The sequence below is a fragment of the Mustela putorius genome, unplaced genomic scaffold, assembly GCF_011764305.1.
Source record: "Mustela putorius furo isolate JIRA1106 unplaced genomic scaffold, ASM1176430v1.1 tig00000040_pilon_pilon_pilon, whole genome shotgun sequence".
NCBI lineage: Eukaryota > Metazoa > Chordata > Mammalia > Carnivora > Mustelidae > Mustela > Mustela putorius.
Window position 1 is genome coordinate 2,422,595 of NW_025421261.1, and position 22,045 is coordinate 2,444,639.

At 39.6% G+C, this 22,045-nt stretch overlaps 1 protein-coding gene across 2 annotated transcripts in view; it reads left to right on the top strand.

Annotated features, from left to right (window-relative positions):
* The window catches only part of CFAP299 (cilia and flagella associated protein 299), a 599,384-nt gene that overhangs the window by 14,126 nt on the left and 563,213 nt on the right, over positions 1–22,045 (top strand). For both annotated transcript variants that reach the window (XM_045073527.1, XM_045073214.1), the window contains exon 2: positions 17,134–17,264. In XM_045073527.1, the coding sequence (XP_044929462.1) occupies positions 17,134–17,264 (131 nt within the window). The remainder of the gene's footprint in view (positions 1–17,133; positions 17,265–22,045) is intronic.

Here is a 22,045-nt window from a genome sequence, read left to right on the forward strand (position 1 = left end):
ATTCAGTGCCCTTGTATTACCTGTAAGGTGACTGTTAGTGTATATTGTTTCTTTTCCTTTCTGGTCTACTTTTATGCTCTTTTATTTATTTATTTACTTATTTGACAGACAGACAGGCATAGAGGCAGGCAAAGAGAGAGAGGAGGAAGCAACCTCCCCACCAAGCAGAGAGCCCAATGCAGGGCTTAATCCCAGGACCCTGGGATCATGACCTGAGCCGAAGGCAGAGGCTTTAACCCATTGAGCTACCCAGGTTTCCCATTATGCTCTCTCTTTGCTTGGAGGACCCCTTTCAATATTTCCTATAGGACTGGTTTGGTGTTTGCAAATTCTTTTGTTTTGTTTGTTTGTCCTGGAAGATTTTTATCTCTCCTATTTTTAATGGTAGCCTAGCTGGGTATATATTCTTGGCTGCGTATTTTTCTCATTTAGTGCTCTGAATATATCATGCCAGTCCTTTCTGGCCTGCCAGGTCTCTGTGGATATATTTGCTGCCAATCTAATATTTCTACCATTGTATGTTACAGACTTCTTGTCCCAAGCTGCTTTCAGGATTTTCTTTTTGTCACTAAGACTAGTAAGTTTTACTATTAGATGATGGGGTATGGACCTATTTTTATTGATATTGAGGGGGGTTCTCTCTGCCTCCTGGGTTTTGATGCTTGTTCCCTTTGCCATATTAGCAAAATTCTCTATTATAATTTGCTCAAATATACCTTCTGTCCCCCCTTTCTTCTTCTTCTGGAATCCCAGTTATTGTAATATTATTTCATCTTATGGTATCGCTTATCTCTTGAATTCTCCCTTCATGGTCTAGTAGTTTTTTTTCTCTTTTGCTTAGCTTCTTTATTCCCCATCATTTGGTCTTCTCTATCACTAATTCTCTCTTCTGCCTCATTTATCCTAGCAGTAACAGCCTCCATTCTTGATTGTACCTCATTAATAGTTATTTTGATTTCAGCTTGGTTAGATTTTAGTTCTTTTATTTCTTCAGAAAGGGATTTTATTTCTTCAGAAAGCATTTCTCTAAAATTCTCCATGCCTTTTTGAAGCCCAGCTAGCACCTCGAGAATTGTCATTCTGAACTGTAGATGTGACACATTACCAATGTCTGTATTAATTAGGTCCCTAGCTGTTGGTACTGCCTCTTGTTCTTTTTTTTTTTTTTTTTTTTGTGGTAAGTTTTTCTGCCTTGTCATCTTATCCAGATAAGAATATATGAATGAGAGATTAAAATACTAAAAGGGTGGCAAAGACCTCAGAAAAGTGTATTCTAACCAAATCAAGAGAGACCCCAAAATGGGGGGAGAAGGAAGGGATAAAAAGAAATTTTAAAAATGCACACACACATACACACACACACACACACACACACACACACACACACGTATATTAGGCTGCTGAATAGAACAGAGCCACCCACTTGATTTTGGGTGTATTTTGGTCTCTTAGAAAAAACCACCTCCCAAAATTTTAAAGAAAGAAAAACACATATACAAAAATAAGGGTAAACACGATGAAGGGATGGAATATGACTGTAAAGATAACAACTAAAAAGAATTCTAAAAAAGGAATTGACAAGTTGGCTGGAAAAAGAAAGAAGGGAGAAAAAGGGGGGAGAGAATGTGCTCAGGCTGGAGACGAGAACAAATCCCTGTGCTAGATTTAGGGTATATTTTGATCTATAAGATGAAATTGTATCCCAAAATTTTTTAGAAAAAAAAAAAAACCTTGTATGTATACAAAAAATAAGGTTAAATATAATGAAGGATAAAATTTGACTATAATAATTGAAGGTTTAAGAAGATTTTTTTAAAGAAAGGTATTATTAAGATAAGCTAGTTAAAAAATGTTAAAAGAGGAAAGAGGAAAAGTTAAAAAATTAAAATAAGAAAAATATAAAATAAAAAAAATTCATTTAATTTTGCCAGACTAAAGCATCATGAGGAGAAAGCCATGAATTCCATGCATTGCTTTCCCCTAGCTCTGGAGTTACGCTGTTCTTGATCTGTGAGCTTGGTCTTGGCTGGATGTTCTTGTTGATCTTCTGGGGGAGGGGCCTGTTGTAGTGATTCTCAAATGTCTTTGCCCGAGGCAGAATTGCACCGCCCTTGCCAGGGGCCAGCCTAAGAAATCTGCTCGACTTTGCTCTCAGGAGTTTTTGTTCCCTGAATGCTTTCCATAGAGCTCTGGAGGACGGGAATGAAAATGGTGGCCTCCCAATCTCCAGTCCGGAGGAGCCAGGGGCTTGGGGCCCCACTGCTCAGTGCACTGTCAGAGAAAAGGGGTCAGTCACTCCCGTTTCCCTGGTCTCTGGCCGTGCTCTGGGCTATCCCAACCTGTGAATGAGTATTTCTGTCTCTGGTGCACACCCCCATTTGGAGTCTCCAAACCCAGAAGATTCCTGCCTCCAGAGAAGGAAGGTGAGTCTCCCTGGATTTGCCACCTGTGGGGTCCCTGCTCAAAAAGCAGTAGTCTGGCTGTGCTGTGGATCATGGTTTAAAGTAACCCCAAGCTGAGAACTCACTCGTTGGCTCTGTCTTTGTAGTTGGCTTCCCTACTCCGATACCTGGGAGCTCTACCACACTCAGACTGATCTTTCAGTGACTCCAGGGGACCTGAGACCACACTGTCCCCACAAGGGCTCCATCCATGCTTAGCCTCTGGAGCAATAGCCCTCAGTGGAGCAGACTTCTAAAAGTTCTGATTTTATGCTCCACTGCTCCACCACTTGCTAGGACCCGGCCCCTTCCCCTGTAATCTATCTTCCTGTTGCTTTGTATTCACTTCTTAACACGTCCTGTCTTCCAGAAAGTGGTTGGTTTTCTGCTCCTAGAATTGCTGCTCTTCTTCTCTTTGATCTCCCATTGAGTTTGTAGGTGTTCGGAATGGTTTAACTCCTGTGACCTGATTTCAGTCTGCTACTCCTCCACCATCTTGCTTCTATCCTATTTTTCATTTTTTGAGGAACCTCTACACTGTTTTCCATAGTGACTGTACCAGTTTGTATTCCCACTAACAATGCGTAAGTGTTCCCCTTTCTGCACAATCCTACCAGTGTTTGTTATCTATTGTCATTGTGATGATAGTCATTCTAACAGGTGTGAAGTGATATCTCATTATGGTTTTGATTTGCATTTCGCTGATGATGAGTGGTATTGAGCATCTTTCCACGTACCTGTTGGCCATTTCAATATCTTCTTTGAAAAAAAAAGTCTTTTCAGGTCTTTTGCCCATTTTTGAATTGTATTATTTGTTTTTCTGTTATTGAGTTGTATGAATTCTTTGTGTATTCTGGGCATTAGCCTCTTATCAGATACATGAATTGTAAGTACTTTGTCTCATTCCATAGCTCGCCTTTTCATTTTGTGGATTATTTCTTTCACTGTGTAGAAGCTTTTCCTTTGGTGTAATATCTTTTACTTATTTTTTATTTTGTATTTATGTTCTTTATGCTTTAGTTACCATATCCCAAAAAATTGTTGCTGAGACTTACATCAAGGAGCTTTTTCCCTATGTTTTCCACTAGGAATTTTATGGTTTCTAGTCTTACATTTAAGTCTTAAATTCTTTTTGAGTTAATTTTTGAGTGGTTTAAGATATGGGTCTAATTTCATTCTTTTACATGTGAGTATCCAACTTCCAGTGCCAATTATTGAAGAGATGATCTTTTTGCCATTGAGCATTCTTGGCTCCTTTGTCAAATACTAGTTTACCATATTTACATGGTTTTATTTCCAGTCTCTCAATACAATTCTATTCATCTGTGTGCCTGTTCTTGTGCAAGTACCATTCTTTTTTGATTGCTATACCTTTATAGTATAGCTTGAAATAATACAGCTTCCCACTTTGTTGTTCTTTATCAGGGTTGTATTGGCTCTCCTGGGGTCTTTTGTGGTTCCATATAAATTTTAGCACTTTTTTCCTACTTTCAAAGAAAAGTGTTATTGGAATCTTGATACGGATTACATTGAATCTATCAATGGGGGCTTATGGAATATTTGTTCCTCAGGCACAGGGTTCTATATAACATCACGTCAGACCAGGGACCTATTTTAAAACAAAGGAGCAGTGGGAGTAAAACTATCTATGTGATTCTTTTTCTCGTAATATATTCTGAAACATTCAGAGCTGCCAGCAGATATATCTTTGGGATGGGTTCCTAAAAGCACAACTGAAGTGCCACTTTGTAGATGATCGTTTAAGAGAATTGGGATGCCATTCTCTATAATCAGTGTACACTGTGAATTAAAGACCTTTGCATTTAGGTTTGTTTCCTTGGTCTGGGAACTAAGAGGTTGAAGCATCTTACCATCTTTCTCAATGACCAACTCAGGAAATTTGTGCTTTCTTACCTTACTATGGGCTCTGCAGGGTTAATTGTCCTCGTAGTGTTACTGGATAGAGAACCAGTTCTAAATTCCGGTTTAGCTGCTCACCACGAGAAAACAATAGTTCAGAGAAGTGATGGTGGGAAAGGAAGTTTCTTTATAGAAATTTAGGAAGCCAACAACTTAGGAAGATGGCGGACAATGTCTCAAAGGCCATCTTCATCTTTCTGGCAAAGCCAAAGGGCTTTAATGGGGAAGATATGGGAAAAGGGAGGGGGGCTGTGTGCAGGAGAAACAGGTGCTCAGGTGGTTGGATGTATGCCACCATGACCCTGAACAGACTTGCTGGGATCCATGGGCATTATTTTTAAATGTAGTCAGGCCTTATTTTCTGGGAAAGTTTGGTCCTTCACTCCTCAAGGCCAGTGGTCTGCAAATCTTGAGGAACATGTTAGTTCTGCTACAAATCAGAGGTTTTAGGTCAGCAAGCAAGAGGTACCCTGAAGGTAAGTTAACCCTTACTACCGGTTGGAGTGCTGTTACAGTTCAAAATGGAGAAACACTCCCATCAGGTGACTCGATGAGAGTCCCATTGAATTATAAGTTACAGCTCTTCCCTGGAATCTTTAGGCTACTCGTCTAGGAATCTGGACGTGAGAAGACAGTCACTATCTTGGCAAAAGTAATTGGCCCTGACTGTCAGGAAAGTTAGGGCTGTTACACAATCAATAATGAAAGAATGTGTTTAAGATTCTGGTGATTCACTTGGATGCCTCTTGTTGTGGTAAATGGACAAGGGTGGCAACCAGGGCTTGGAAGGGGAATGGTGACTGGGGTTCAGACCCCTCAGGAATGAGATGTGGTTCACAACACTGGTGATCTATTAACACTCAGCGGAGGTGTTAGTTGAAAGTGGGGGGAAGCAGCATGGCTGGTGGAGGTAGGAGATGCTGCATATTTGCTGTGGTTCTGAGCCAAGCAGCAGTGGCAAGTGTTATATAGTTCAACCCAGTATCTTTCCTTTGTATTTATGTGAACAATCTTCAACAAATTGTATTTATTTTTATTATATGTAAATACATATACTGTTCTTCGTCATTTTCTACACAAAAAGTAATTTTTTTTAAAAGATTTTATTTATTTGAAAGAGAGCATGAAAGGGGCGAGGGGCAGAGGGAGAAGCCGGCTCCCCGATGAGCAGAGGGCCTCATGTGGGACTTGATCCTGGGACTCCAGGATCACGACCTGAGCCAAAGGCAACTGCTTAACCAACTGAGCCACCCAGGTGCCCCACAAAAAGTAATTTTTATATCTTTCTGTAATTTGAAAAAAATGACATAAAGTTTTGGAGACCTTTTAATGTCACTCTATTATAGGTCTCCCTGTTCTTTCGAAGTTGCTGCTTTACATGTTTTTCACTTAGGTTCTTTAGAAGTTTGTTTTTCTTATACAGTATCATGAACAACAGTAAAATGAGCATCTTTGGTACATGTTCTTTAGGTGCGTTGTCAATATATCAAAAAGTGGAACCGATGGGTTATAATGGACATGGTTAAGTGCCCTCCAGAGTAGCCAGTTAAATCTCCCACCAGCAGCCTTTGAGACATTTCTTTCCTCAGATCATCACCAATATCATCAGCCTTTCATTTTTCACCAGTATCATATGTGAAAAAAAGCTCATGGTTTTAATTTTAATTTCCCTGATATTTAGTGTGGTTGATTTTTTTTTTATATGTTTCTTCACCATTTGCATTTCTTCTGTGAATTGCCTGTTGATATTCCTTGTTTGTTTCACAACTTGTTTTTTCAAACCTTTTCTACTCTCTAGACTTCTGACTCTTAGTCAACAAAGAAAACAAAACCTCCAACCTCAAAGTCAACAAAGAAAAGCAAATTGAGCTGGAAACTTCCTCAGTTTTCTACCGTGAAACTTATAAAACTATCTTAATTTCTTGGCATTCACTCTTCCTTCCCTCCTGTGTTACTAGTGTCTAGCACATGTAATGCCTGTCCATCCACTTCCTGTGTCCTTGTTTTGAAAGCTCACTATCATTATAATGTTTCTGAGAATGTTCCCAACTCTGAGTCCCACCTTCCTAAGGTAGAGACCGAAACTCACCTTCTCAGTTTCCCTTGCTTCTGGTGTTCTCTTTGCAGGTACACAGGCACTGCCAATCACATGCACTTGCATGAGGCAACTCTTTTTAGAAAAGAGTAACAGAAAGCACCACATGGAATCCATTTTGTACTGAATGGGGTGGTAGAGTCTTTTGGCTTTCAGGTGATACAGTGGCAAAAGTTCTGGGGTCTCATGTCCTCAGTGAAATGGTGAGCTGCAGTGTCTGTTTTCAGTGGTGGCAGCAGAGGGATAATTGGTGAAACAGTTCCTGTGGCTATGAGTGTTGTTTCTGGCTCTGTAGTCTTAACTCAACTTTCCCTGGGGTTTGGGGACTATTGTATTTAAAAAATTTCTTTTTGTATTTGGACTAATGACAGTTCTGCTGTTTGCAGTTAATACCCTTGATTGATGATATTTACTGACATTCTGCACCCTTCCCTTCTATGCTTTTAGGGAACTGTCTGTATTGATTAGTTCCTCTCACAGTTAATTCCAGAGTCCCTTCCTGTGTTCATTGAGTTCTCTCTATCTTGCCCTACCATATTTTTCTCTTCTTCCTTTTTAACAGTTATTATTCTGGAATGAATCATAAAATAATCTCTGTCTTCATTTCCTCATCTTCTACTTTTCAACCCACTGCAAGCTAGTTCCCATCTTCATCATTCAATAGAAATTGTTTTCTCCTGTGGTCGCAAATGAGGGATGTGTCAGTAAATTCAATGAACACTCTGTGGTTCAATCATTCAAATCTTCTACTGAGAGGATGGCTTGTATTGGTGTACAAATAGAGGCAAGAAGGCTTTTTGTGAATCTTTTTTAGTACATCAGAAGAAAGAAGAGCATGACTAGAACTAATGTGGACACAGCAGATTTGTAGAGCCCTGGATGTAATCAACCAACCCTTCCCCCCTCCTGTCCTTCCTCTCTTCCCATTTTCCCATCATCTGTCTCCCTATTTTCTATGTCAATATGAGAGAGAATAAATCAATAAAAGCACTGGGAAACAAGAAATGATCCATTCTAGAGAACCAGAAATTGTGCATATTTCTTGTAAAGTAGAAAGCAGATAGTAGTATCAGATTGACAAGATAGAGAAAACATAGGCCAAAATGAATAAAACAGATTAGAGAAATGTCAGAGTTAATAATAATATGAGGGGCAGGAGAGAACCTGTAATTCATTAAAGAAATTAATTCCACATAGCTAAGCCAGAGGAACACCCTGTACATGGTATATACGCTGGCAGTATTCAACCCAAGAATGAGTGAGAGAACTGTTCTCTAAGGAAAGTGAAGTACAGGCCTAAAAAGGAGACCTGGAGGGTGTAAAGGAGCTGAGAAAAAAGAAGTAAGCTCAAAGAAATTAACTCATGTTAGAAGTTATGAAGAGGAGCATAAAATCTGGAAAAATTATACTTATGCCAAGCCCTTCTTATTTTGGCAGTTAGGTTGGAAGAGTGGGATATATCCCAACTCTTCTTTCTCTTTCATGCCCATGTGTCCTCAAGTGGAGTCTGTATGTTGTCATATTCCGCCCTTTTATACATAACGTCCTCAGTTGACCTATTCAGAGGAGAGTCTGGTGAGGGAGCTAGACCTGTACGACTATGGAGGGAATCCATGCTAATGTCTGTATCAAGCAATCCAGTCCTCTGTTCATATGCAGCCACAGATGTTTGAGGAAACAGACTGAAAGAGATAGCCCAAGGTGACAAGGGAGAATAACTAATGTCAGGCGAAACAAAACATTTAAAACCCAGGGAGCACATTAAATAAATTTCAATTTTCTATCCCAGAGATATTTTAGTATCAATGAAACCTATGAGCAAAGTGATAAATGTATGAAAAGGGAGAATCAGAGAGCAAGAAAGAATTCTTAGAAATTAAAAATATAATCGACAACATTTTTAAAAAGACTAATAGAATGGGCACTTTTTAAAGGACAGATTAATCATGTGGAAGTTAAAGGTGATATAATTACTCAGAATATAGTGAAAAAAAGAGGAAAATAAGAAAGAATTATATGAAAGGAAATATGAAAGAATAATTCCAGGAGGCTCAATATCTATGTAATAAACTTACCAGAAAGAAATAAGGCAGAAAATGAGGGGGATAAAATACTTAATTGAATAATAGAAAAAATTTTCTCTGTGTTGGAGATAAGCACAAGATTATAGTCTGCGTTAGCTATGTAGTTGGGCAAATTAGAAAGATTCCCACTAGGTACATAATGCTAGAATTTTAGAATTCTGAGAATAAAATGATAATTCAAAAATAATTCAAATTGGATTGGATGATATTAAAATTAAAAACATTTGTGCACCAAAGTACACTATCAATAGAGTGAAAAGGCAGCCCATTGAGTGGGAGGGAATATTTGCAGATTATGTATCTAATGAGGGGTTGATATCTAGAGTATATAAAGAACTTATACAACTCAACAACACAAAAGCAAACAACTCAGTTAAAAATTGGCAAAGTATTTGAATGGACATTTCTTCAAAGGGTATCACAAATGTCCAATAAGCTTATAAGAAGACAACATCATTAATCATTAGCTATGCAGGGGTGCCTGGGTGGCTCAGAGGGTTAAGCCTCTGCCTTCAGCTCAGGTCATGGTCTCAGGGTCCTGGAATCAAGCCCCATGTCCGGCTCTCTGCTCGGCAGGAAGCCTGTTTCTCTCTCTCTCTCTGCCTGCCTCTCTGTCTACTTGTGATCTCTCTATGTCAAATAAATAAATAAAATCTTTAAAAAAATCATTAGCTATGCAAATCAAAACCAAAATCATACATACAATGAGGAAAAGAGAATTTCTTCAATAAACTGTGCTGGGAAAGTTGAACAGCTATACATAAAAGGATGAAACTGGACCACATTCTAATGCCATTCACAGACATGAGCTCAAAATGGATTAGAGACCTAAATGTGAGACATGAAACCATTAAAATCCTAGAAGAGCACAGCAGTAATTTCTCAAAACATCAGCCACAGTAACATTTTCTTCTAGATATGTCTCCTAAGACAAGGGAAACAAAAGCAAAAATAAACTACTGGGACCACATCAAAATAAAAAGGTGTTGCACAGCAATAAAACAAGAGGACAACCTACTGAATGGGAGAATATATTGGCAAGTGATGTATCTGATAAGGGGATAATATCCTAAATATATGAAGAATTTATGTAACTTAACACCAAAAAGAAAAAAAAGACTGACTGAAAAATGACACACAACAGACACATGAAAAGGTGCTCAAAATCACTAATCACTAGGGAAATGCAAATAAAAACCACAGTAAGATATCACTGTATATCCCTTAGAATGGCTGAAATAAAAATGACAAGAAGTAACAACTGTTGATGATGATGTAGAGATGAGGGGACTCTGTTGCGCTGTTGGTGGAATGTAAATTGGTACAGCCACTATGGAAAACAATGCGGAGATTACTCAAAATTTAAAAAATAGAAATATCATATAATCCCTTAATTCCACTACTGGATATTTATTCAACGAAATGAAAACATTAATTGAGGAGTGCTTGGGTGGGTCAGTCAGTTAAGCATCTGCCTTCAGCTTTGGTTATGATCTCAGGGTCCTAAGATTGAGACCCACATCAGACTTCCTGCTTAGCAGGGAACCTGCTTCTCCCTTTCCCTCTGCCTGCCACTCCCCTTGCTAGTCCTCTGTCTCTCTGCCAAATAAATAAGTAAAGTCTTTTTTAAACAAATCCAATAATTAAAAAATGTGCACCTGTATATTTATTGCAGCATTATTTATAATAGCCAACATATGAAGCAACTTCAGTGTCCATCAGTAAATGAATGGATAAGGAAAATGTGGTACATACACACAGAAACACACACAGACACATGAGACACACAGGAATGTTACACAGCCATAAAAAAGGATGAGACTGCGTTGTTTGAGATAACATTGATGCACCTATGCTAAGTGAAATAAATCTGACTGTGAAAGACAATGTGTGATTCCACTCATAAGTAGAATCTAAAAAAATGAATAACATCAGATCTGTAAATACAGAGAATAAACTGATGGTTGCCAGAGGGAAGGGAAGTGGGGAGTTGGGTGAAGAGGATTGGGAGTTACAGGCTTCCAGTTATGGAATGAATAAGAAACAAGAATAAAAGGCACAGCATAAGGAATATAGTCAATGATAATTGTGATAGTGTTGTAATGGGACAGATGGTTGGTACACTTGGGAATGTAGCATAATGTATAAACTTGTCAACTCACTAAGTTGTCCTGAAACTAATGTAACATTGTGTTCAACAAAACCATTTCACAATGATATAGCAGTTCACATCTATTAGGATAGCTATTTTCAACAACAACACAACAACAACAAAATAACAAGTGTTAGCAAGAACATGGAGAAATTGGAACACTGTACCTCTGGTGGCAATATCTTATGGTGCAGTCATTGTGGAAATAGTCGAGCTGTTTGAGCATCTCCTCATAAAAGTGAGAATTACTGTATGATCTGGCAATTTCACTTGTGAGTATACAGCCAAGAGCATTGAAAGCGGGGACTAGAACAGGCACTTGTGTACCCATGTTCCTAGCAGCACTATTCACAATAATCAGAAGGTGGAAACAACCAAGAATCTGTTGACGGATTAGAGCATAGAAAAAGGTGCCATCCGTCTACAAGGCAATATATTCAGCCTTTAAAAGGAAGAAAGTTCTGACACATGCTACCACATGGATGAACTTGGAGGACATTATGCTAACTGAAATAAACCAGCCACAAAAAGACAAATACTGTGTAACTTCACTTTTATGAGATACCTGGGGTAGTCAGATGCACAGACAGAAAGTAGAATGGTCATTGCCGGGGTCTGGGGGAAAGGGAGAATGGGAATTATTGTTTGATTGGTACAGAGTGTCAGCTTTACAATATGAAAAGAGTTCTGGTGACTGATGGTGGCAGTAATTGCCCAACTGTATGAGTGTACTTAATACTACACACTTAAAATGGACTATACACTTAAAATGGTTAATTTTATATTTTATATATTTTATCCAAATTAAAAAACAATTTGGAGTGGCAGTAACTTACCTGTAAGTCAGCTTGATCTTAGACTGCATTTCCAGGAGTGACTCCTAAAAGAAAATAATAAAATTAAAGTAAATCTTATAAATAATAAAATTAAAGTAATATTTTTAAACTTCTGGAAAATTTTATTTTGAAATAAATTTATCTGTCTATAAATAATAATATATTATATATTATATTACATATAATATATAAATAATAATAAATAATATAAATATTCATTGATATATAAATAATATAATTTATTATTTTGAAAATAATAAAATTAAAGTAAATCTTATAAATAATAAAATTAAGGTAACATCTTCAAACTTCTGGAAAATTTTATTTTGAACCAGAATTCTTTACCTGCTTGGATTAGATATCTTCTGTTTGACCATTGAGACCTACCTGCTCTCCTACCCCAACTTGCTCTCTGTCCCAAGAGGTTGATTTCTGTTCAGTGCTTCAGCTGGGCCCCCCTTTCCCTTTGGCCAGTTTGGGTTCAGCCAGTTAGAGGCACCAACAAGAAATTAGAATCCAAAGGAGAGAGGTTAGGCAGTCCACTCCCCGCCCCCCCCCCCGCCCCTCCAGATTCCTTCCATACTGTGCTGTAGGTTAGCGATGGATATTTTTTTCCAAAAAGGCACAATTTAGGGTTGGGTCCTACAGCTGGTTCCCTGGGCTCTATTAACTGCTCCCTCCTCTTACCTCATTTGGACTAGTTAGTGGCTGTTAATAGCTTAATGCCCTAGCTAGCTGCAGGGTGCTTCATTATCTCTCTAGGATTTCTCTTAACCCTGTCTATACCTTTGTTAATTAACTCAGCCACTCAGTTTGCTCAGTTACTCTATTTACATGTGTCATCTGTTTCCTGGACTGACTAAAGTAGGTAATTTAGCATTCAAATGGGAGTGAAAAATAGTCTTTTTGTGGGGGGGAATCCGGAACTTCTAAAACCACCTACTGGTCTTTTCTGATTTTGTAACTTGAGCAAATTTTCCCACGACATTAAATAAAAAAAATATATATATATATATATATATATATATATATATAAATAAAATCTCCATAGATGCAGTAAAAGCATAGGATAAAATTCTAAACTCATGTCATAACTTGATGAAGAGTACATAGCAAACACTTGTAAACCTCATAATCAATGCTTAAACATTTGAAAGTTTAGCACTGGAATAGAAACATGATAAAAGTGTGAGTACTCGTAACTTTTTATTGGTAGTCTGACCACAGCAATGCTGCGATGAAAGAAAAATGTCATAAATACTTGGAAGAAGTCAGAATATTATTATAAAGGCAGTATGATTATCTGCCATGAGAATCCAAGAAAATTAACCTGGAACCCTAGTAGAACAAATCAGTGAATTTAGTGGAAGAAATCTAAGATCGACTACAATAGTAACTCTTTTCCAGCATGATAACATAGTAACATCATAACACAAGACAGAAGCGAAGGCAGCCTCAGAAGCCTGTGGGCGAAATTAAGTAGCTGGTGGCCATAGACCCGCCCACCCACCCTCCCTCCCTCCTCCCCGTCCCTCCCTCCTGCCTCCCTCTCCCTCCTCCCCTCCCCCTCTCTCCCTCCCTGCCTTCCTCCCTGCCTTCTTCCTTCTCTCCCTCTTTTCTTTCTTTCTCTGTTTCTCTCTCTGTCCTTCCGATGAGAAGTACCTCGGTGCTCCAGACGCAGGCTACCTCTTGTTCTGGACTCACCTGTTCGGAGTCGGGTCACACCACATAACACCCAATTCCAGTCTTCATCTACCCCTCACCCTCGCCCCACTAGAGGACCAGTGTGGGAGGCCCTGTGCTCCAGGGCTGCTGGGGGCGGGCATGGGCTCTGGCCCAAAGACCTGGGGGACAGTACAGCCCCAAATTTGTTTGGGGAGTGAATTGTGCAGGCCAGGCCACAGATCTGTAGCCTTCCAGAAATCATTATGACCCTGGGGAGCTTTGTGGCCTTCTGGGATGGAACCCTGGAGTCCCAATCGAACTCTACAAGGTCCAGGGCCACAGCAATTGGAAGGCACTGTTGCATTGCACATCCTTGGGGTCAAACCTCTGTTCCAGCAGCTGAGAGCTGTCTATCGTCTATCCCAGAAGAATAGTCGTGTAGTCAGAATTAAGTCTTGCACAGACATTTGCTGCCCACTTGGGTGGCCTCTGTCTTGCTGCATGTTCTGTGGTCCATGTGCAGCAAGGAAGCCTTCTCTTTAAGGGCGACCCATGTCTGGGTTCTACTCTGCGTGATGCCTCTTCATAGTCAGCCTGCTCCAAACTGCTGGCCTCTAAAAGTCAGTGACTCATGTTCACATAAGGGAAGAAGCACTGACAATTAATGCAAGATTACTGCCTTCTTTATATGCTTGGATTATCAGGGCTGATCACCTGTGTTTACTCAGATGAACTGTTAAAATCAAAACCATTAGAGTTTTACAGAAAATGATAATCTTTTTGCCCTTCCAAAAAATGTAAGTGGAATCCCAGAAGGGTCAGAGGGAAGTAGGGAATAGAATATATTTGAAAAAATAATGCCTAAGAAGTTTCCAGATTTTGTGAAAACTATAAATCCACAGGGCCAAGGAGTACAGCACATTTCCAGCAGATTAAACATAAAGAAACCAACACAAGAACTATCTTAGAATTGCTGAAACCGTAATAAAGAGAAAATCTTAAAAGAATCTAAAGTGAAATGACACGTTATATAAAAGAAAACACAGGAAAGACTAAACACCTCTAAGAGGTAGTATAAGGCATGAGGCAATGAGGTGACATCTTTAAAGTGTTGAAAGCTCAAAAGTCAACCTGGAACACTAACCAACTCAGCAAAAACGTCTTTCAAAAATTAAGGTGAAATTCCTTTTTTCCGTCAAACAGAAGGCAAGGTAATTAGTTGTTGGCAGACCTATACCACAAGAAGTGTTAGAGATTTTGAGGCAGAAGGAAAATCATATCAGCAGGAAACATGGGTATACACAAAGGAATAAAACATCAGAAGTGCTAAATATGTGAATAAGTAAAAGTGTTTTGTTTCTTAGGTTTCTTTAAGGATAATTTCTTTAGAGATGATTAACCATTTAAAGTGGACAGATGACTTAGGATTCTCCTAAGTAGGGGTTGGTGAGGCCACCAACGAGCGCTTTCCACTTGTTTTCTCAGTAGGTCTTGCTCTCTGTGGCACTGCACGTTAGCGTAGGTGAGTGCAGAGCTATCCGGATGATTTTTTGTGGCCCGGTAAGACGCTCAGAAATGCACAGCTCATGCCATATATGAAATTAAAAGAGCCACTTTTTAGTGGGCTTTACTATGTCAAATGTTGTGTTGACTATGCGTCCTTTATGTTCTTCTAGAAAAACCCCACAGCGTCAGAGTTCAGCTGAGAGCTGTTCCCATTTGCTCACTTTTAGCAGGGACTTATGTAAACTTATACTCAAATCATCTCTCTTCTGTAAACCAAATCCCAAATCCCGACTTTCTTCTATTAAATATTAATTCCACTAGGTGGAGGCATTTGCTTAGTTTTGTGGTTCTCACGAAAGCCGAGCATTAACAAGTCTAATAAGCAGGGAAACGAGTCAGAAAAAAAGGCCCACAGCCCTCCCAAGCGTGGTGGTTTGCATTGTGTTAGCTTGGCAAGTGCATCCCCATTACTACATGGAGTTCCACTGAGCAACAGGGCTTAGGGGCACCGGTCCCCATGCAGTTGAACATCTGTGGAGAACTTTTGAGTCCCCCAGAACTTAACTGTCGATGGCTTGCTGCTGACCAGTGGTCATACCGAGAACATAAACAGCCGAGGAGAGAACATGAAACATGCATGTTTTGTATATCACGTGCATCGTGTGCTATATTCTTACAATCAAGTAAGCTGGAGAAAAGGGATGTTATTAAGAACGTCGTATGGAGGGACCTGGGTGGCTCAGTCTGTGAACCGCTGCCTTCAGCTCGGGCCATGGCCTAGGGTCCTGGAACAGAGCCCTGCCCAGTGGGGAGTCTGTTTCTCCCTCTGCCTCTGCCCCTACTCTGCTCACAGTCTCTCTCTCTGTTTTTCTCTTTCACATAAATAAATAAAATTTTAAAAGAAAGAATATCACAAGGAAGAGAAAACACATTTATAGTACTGGACTGTTGTTTATCTAAATTTAAAGTTTATATCAATTCTTGATAAGACGAGTCGTCTGTCTGTATCTATATCACTATTGTCTTATAGGATACAGACCACTGTAGATGTTATGGGTATTTCTGACACCAGGATGAAAAGATGGTGTACAGTCTGTAAGTGTTGATGAACTTTGATGTTTTATCATAGATTTGTGTATGTTTTAGGGTAGTAAATGATAAAATAGACTAGTATCTACATGTATTTTATGCGTTTATGACACAGGTAACTTTTTCATAATTCTTCCACTCTTTTTAGGCTCCACAATTCATTTGTGAGTTTTTAAAATTGCTGCAAATCTCTAAATAATTTTCCAGTATATTTATTGAGGAAAAAATGTATGTAAGTGGACCTGTCCAGTTCAGACCCTTGCTGTTTGACAGTCAACTGCGTTTGCTTTTAATGTTTAGCAAAGGAAAGTAGCACGTTTTCTAAGCTGATAATGTCTAAATGTTTTCTTCCTGCTGGTTGGATTTTAAACCAACCTCTAAGGGCTGAATCGATTGTTAACTGGGCCTCTTACATTTTCTCACTTAATCCTGTCAGGTGGGTTTTTTTTTTTTTTTTCCTGTGAGGCGGTTCTTGCATTGCACAGTGATGTATGAAGAGTCTGTAGCAGTCAAATGTATGCTTATTTCATTGTAACCAAGATGATAACATGAAGAACATTATTAACATATACATATTTTTATGTAATACTTTAGTCTTTGTATCAGTAACTCAACATAAAATGTCACCTCCTCAGATTATGGGGAAACTATTGTTTTGTGAATGTTCTGTGCAGGCGGCACAGATGTGTGAGGCGCTTCTTGAAGTAGCTGAAATGTGAAAGGCCTAAAGGATTGTGGGATTTTTCAGCTTGAAGCTTTTTTGTTGTCATCTTTCTGGGTTTCTTCTTTGCTGTTTTTATTGGTACCAACGTTATATGGAAACAATATCTTCCCAGTTAAATAGGAAATTCATCTGCTCTTTATTTTGTATTTGAAGTTTGAATGCTCTGTGTCATCAGTTCATTGACTTCAAGGAAGTAGGTCTCTGAAATGTTGCACTTTATGGGAGGAAGCCAGTTCTCTTCTTGTGCAAGTGGTTTTTTTAAGTCTTTCTTGTAGGAGAACTATTGTCTCAGTTTTATTGTTTCAAAGATGCTCTATTAATCATCTACAGCTGCTCTCATGAATGGTTCAAAAACGCAACAGACTTTTGTCCTTTAATCCCTTCGAGAAGATCTAGTGACTGATGTTTGCTTTCTATCTTCATTGTACATCTGTGGGGAAGGGGACAATCCAATGTTGATGAAAGTGTCATTAGAAAGAATTCTAAGTTTTCATATCTCACATGTGTCGTATATAAAAAATAAATTTGATTTTTCATTTAAAACAGTTATTTGGTATACATTGAATAAAAACTGAGATGTCTAATTCGTGCACAAATCTTAAAATTTATCTTTTTCTCTAGGATGAAAGCCTGGCCCGCCAGTTGGTGGAGCTCGGCTACCGCGGGACTGGAGAGGTGGTGAGGAGGGAAGAGTTTGAAGCAAGGAAGGCCGCGATAGAGATCGCGCGGCTGGCTGAAAGAACTCAGAAGAAGTAAGTGTCCGTGTTCCAAATCTAGATTTTATATCATCGTGTAGAGTCTCTGGAAAAGTCTAATTCCAGTGGCCCTGTTGTAATTTAGAAACATTGGCTGGAGCAGGTAGAACTTGAAATATCCCAAGCATGTGTTGTTCTGGTCAGGAACTGCAGGAACTGTGATGTGCTTGCAAGAAGTCACATGCAACTTGAAGCTATGAATTTAGAAATATAAACACTAAAATACTGTCATTAGACTAATAAAGTCTTATTAAAAAGTAAGTCAGTGTTATTGGCTTTATGTATTTATATACTAAAAATATAAGTGACTTTTGCCTTAGAATTCTTTGTACTTTTGAGACCTATAAGTCTTTGACATCATTTATGTACTTATGTTTCTGAAAACATTATTTCATTCAACTTTATTAAAGATCACTGGCTTTTTTTAATGTGACTAATACAGGGTACATGAACTAGGAATCTAATTAAATATGTTAGATATATTATGAAAGAGATGTATACCTGAAGTGAACCTTATCAATGGATAAGCCAGTATGAAAGGTGTGACAAAGCAATCATCTGTTTACTTTTTAAAAATGAATGCTAAAGCTGTGCCTGTTGAAGAGGACAACTACTTGGAAACTGGCACATTGTTTTTAGATATAATTTTTAAAACTGCCCTATAATTATGAGTAGAAATATCTCATGTATTTATCATGACAAATAATGTTTTGGTAGTGAAATGGGAATTGGTTCCAGGAGTGTGCAATTTTAATTGATTGTTCTAGTGGTTACTGTGCTTCATTACCAGGGAATTTTGGAATTTAATATACTGTTATTTGGTAATATATTAGTAATCTGATGCTACCATAACACATTACTACAAACTCAGTGGCTTAAAACAACATGAATGTATTTATTCATAGTTCTTTGGGTCAGAAGTTAAGAGGACAATGGCTCAGCTGGAGCCTCTGCTCAGTACCTCACAAGGTTGAAATCTGGGTGTTGGCTGGACCGAGTCGTTGTCTGGAGACTCTGAGAATGAATCTGCTTCCATACTCATTCAGGTTACTGGCCAGACTCAGTTACTTGTGACTATGGAACTGAGGTTCCCATTTCCTTGTCCACTGTCATTTTGGGGCCTGGGCTGCGGGGTCCTACAGACTACCCACATTTGTCCTCATGCTTTCCATATGGTCCCCTTTCAGCAGTAGTAGTTCAAAATGCTCTCACCCTTCAAATTTCTCTGACTTCTTCTGCAGCATCTTTCCTGATTCTAGCCAGAGAAAGAGCTCTCCTTTTAAGGGCCCATGTGGTCACAGTGAGTCCGTCTAGATTATCGTGATCATCTCCTTATTTTAGGGTCTATAACCTTCATTACATCTGCAAAGTCCCCTTTTCTCTGTAAGGTAACATGTTTGCAGGTTCTAGGAATTAGGGCTTGGGCAACCTTGGGGTTCTGGCCCAAGGGCATTCTGCTTACGGCAGGTCCTTTATACAAAAGTTTGAGAATTTATTCAACATTTGTTATACATGACTTCTGTTCTTAAAAAAATCTGAAATGATGCCAAGTATATGGGTACAGTGTGATGTGTCTTATATAAAACATCAGGGGAGTCTTCTCTTTCCGTACCAGTAGATGTTTATCAAGAGCGGAAGTGGAGAGATTTTTGTGAGATTTTGCAGGGAATTAATGTATATTCATATTTTATTAGAGACCTGTCCAATTCATACAAGAGAAGTTGGTCATGTTTAAAGTGTAAGTGTGCATCATGTCCACTTTGTGTTTGAGGATCAAAGTGAGTATTTGCTCTATGCAATAGTCGCTCTAACTGGCCAGAGCTGGAAGTCATCAGGCTACTTAAGTACCAGTCATGGGAGGCTAATCCCCACCCAGAGCTGCTAGAACTGGAAGGCCCTTTCATCTGCAGCTCCTCTGGCTGCCTTTGTAATGGGATGGGCCCCATATGTTGCCTCTGGCCCCATGAGGCAGTCACTTTGCTCTCTTCCCTCCTCCTCCAGCGTTAGTGACAGCAGGGCCAGCAGAGGGAGACCTAGAGTCAAATACGTCTTCGGCCTGTATTTGCAGGAGAATGACTTTGAAAATACACATGAATTATCTGCCTGTCTGCCAGCTGGAAAATTGTAAACTTGGAAACTTGAAACTTGGAAACAAGAAACACTTGATTCTACCATCAGATTATATTATATTACCTTCTCTAATGTGCCGGTGAGGAGTCCTTTGTAGATCCCAATCCTCTGCTCTGGTGATCATACAGCACCCATCTCAAGAAGCGCTGGTACCTAAGAGTCTTATTTACTTAGATTAGTTTCAGAGGTGAAGGAGTCTGTAGAGAAGAAAGTTAAAGGTACTTGGGGGGAGCATTGTGAGGAAGTGGTATTTTGGTAAGTATCTCTCGAAAAGAAGGCATAAGGTGAAAAAAATTATTGTGCTTTTAATTTAGTCATTCACTTTACAGATACTCATACACAACCATATTGCATTAGGCACTGTGCTAAATGCTGGGGATATGGGAGAACATAAGAGAGTCCCTGCCCTCAAGAAATCTGAGGGCTAGATAAATGAAAGACAGTTACATTGCTGGTGTGAATGTAAAATAGAAAACAGTTCGGCAGTTCTTCAGAAAGTTGAACGCAGACCCTGCAATTCCATTCCTAGGCATACATCCAAGAGAACTGAAGACCTAGGTCCATTAGGAAACTTGGTCACCTGTGTTCATAGCCACATTATTCATAGTCACCGTAAAGTGGAAAGAATCCAACTGTCTATCACCTGACAAATGGGTAAAGACAAGGTGGCATAGACACATGGAATAGGATTTGGCCATGAAAAGGAGAGAAGTACATATTGTCACTTGCTACCACATAGATAGAACCTGACAGCATTAGGCTAAGGGAAAGAAGGCAGACAAAAGAACCACATACTGTACAGTTCTGTTTGTACAGAATGTCCGAAGTGGGCACATGCATGGGGACAGAAAGTGGACTTGTGGTTGCCAAGGGCTGGGAGGAAGGGTGAATGGAGAATGACTGCTAAGGGGTATGGGGCTTCCTTTGAGGTGTTGAAATATTCCAGACTTGGAGAGGATTGCACAACTTGTAAATATACCGAGAACATTGAATCCCACACCTTAAAAGTTTGAATTTTATGGTATGTGAATTCTAGCTCCATAAAATCAATCACAACAGAAAAGGAGGCATTCTGTCATAGTTGCTGTGGTGACACCCTGAAGTTAAGATTTGGGGGATGTGAAGAACAGGGAAAGCTCTTCTTAAGGCAAGGCTGCTGGTGTGGCTCTTACAGGACAGGTAGGATTAATCCGGCTGCTGGTGTGGCTCTTATAGGACAGGTAGGATTAATCCGGCTGCTGGTGTGGCTCTTACAGGACAGGTAGGATTAATCCGGCTGCTGGTGTGGCTCTTACAGGACAGGTAGGATTAATCCGGCTGCTGGTGTGGCTCTTACAGGACAGGTAGGATTAATCCGGCTGCTGGTGTGGCTCTTACAGGACAGGTAGGATTAATCCGGCTGCTTGTGTGGCTCTTACAGGGCAGGTAGGATTAATCCGGCTGCTGGTGTGGCTCTTACAGGGCAGGTAGGATTAATCCGGCTGCTGGTGTGGCTCTTACAGGGCAGGTAGGATTAATCCGGCAAAGAAGGATGTGAAGACGGACACGGCCATTTTGCCTCAATTCTGTGACAAACTCTCCTCCTTCGAAAATCATCTTCTCTACCTCTTTGTCTAAATTCGTACCCGTTTCCTTGCTAAGACTTTTTCCCCTAAAGCTGTACAACTTACTTCCACATTTTCTGGGATAAACCATCTCTGCTTCATTATCATGTAGACATCATCTCTCACCTGTCCTCAACTGAGGTTCACAGCATCTGGTAGAGTAGCCATAAGGCAGAAAGAAACTTTAAATGTTGGGAAGGAGGAATGCGTATAGTTTTGTTAGTGAACTTTTTGCCAAGACTGAATGTTCTTCTCTCCAGGGTTTGGCCAAGGTATGTTAATGAGGAATCCCCATCATAAGTTCCAGAGAATTTCCATTTGTAGCGAGAAGTTCAGTTTGTTTCCACAGGTGATGGAGAGATGGACCTTAACTATTTGCGAAAAGAGGTTGAATAGTGGGTTCTTAGGGTATATTTAGTATTAGTTTAAGATGCTATTATTCCCATTCCTTTCAGCAAGCTAATGTCTATGGCATGCTTTTTTTTTTTTTTTTTTTTTTTTTTTTTTTTTTTTTTTTTTTAGATTTATCCATTTATCTTAGAAAGAATGAACGGGAGCAGGGGGTGGGGGAGGAGCAGAGGGAGAGGGACAAGCAGACTCTGTGATCCTAGGAGAGCCTGAGATCAGGAGTTGGATGTTCAAACAACTAAGCCAGTCAAGTGCCCCAAAATGCTCTTTATATTCACCCTGGCTTGCAGAGGAGGGCCACTGAATTTTTTTCTTAGTGATTTTGGTTTTATTCTGACCAATGTATTTCTGATGGCTATGGTGACTTGGTGTCCTCTGGGTCCGTGGACCATAATCCTTGGTGGATCTTCTGGCCTCACAGAATATGTCCATTCTAGCCTGCCCAGTTTTCTGAGCCTTTAATCCCTTCCTCAAAATTCTGTCTCTGCAATTAAGGCATTTCAGCTCTAGACATTGTGGGTCATTGCTGGTTTCCAGTTTCTTGGAGTCACCTTAGCAGTGACTTTGCACCGTCTTCTGGGATCCTTACCAAAATGCTATGTCTTGTGTTCTGAGGAGGTGCAGCAAGTCAGCAAA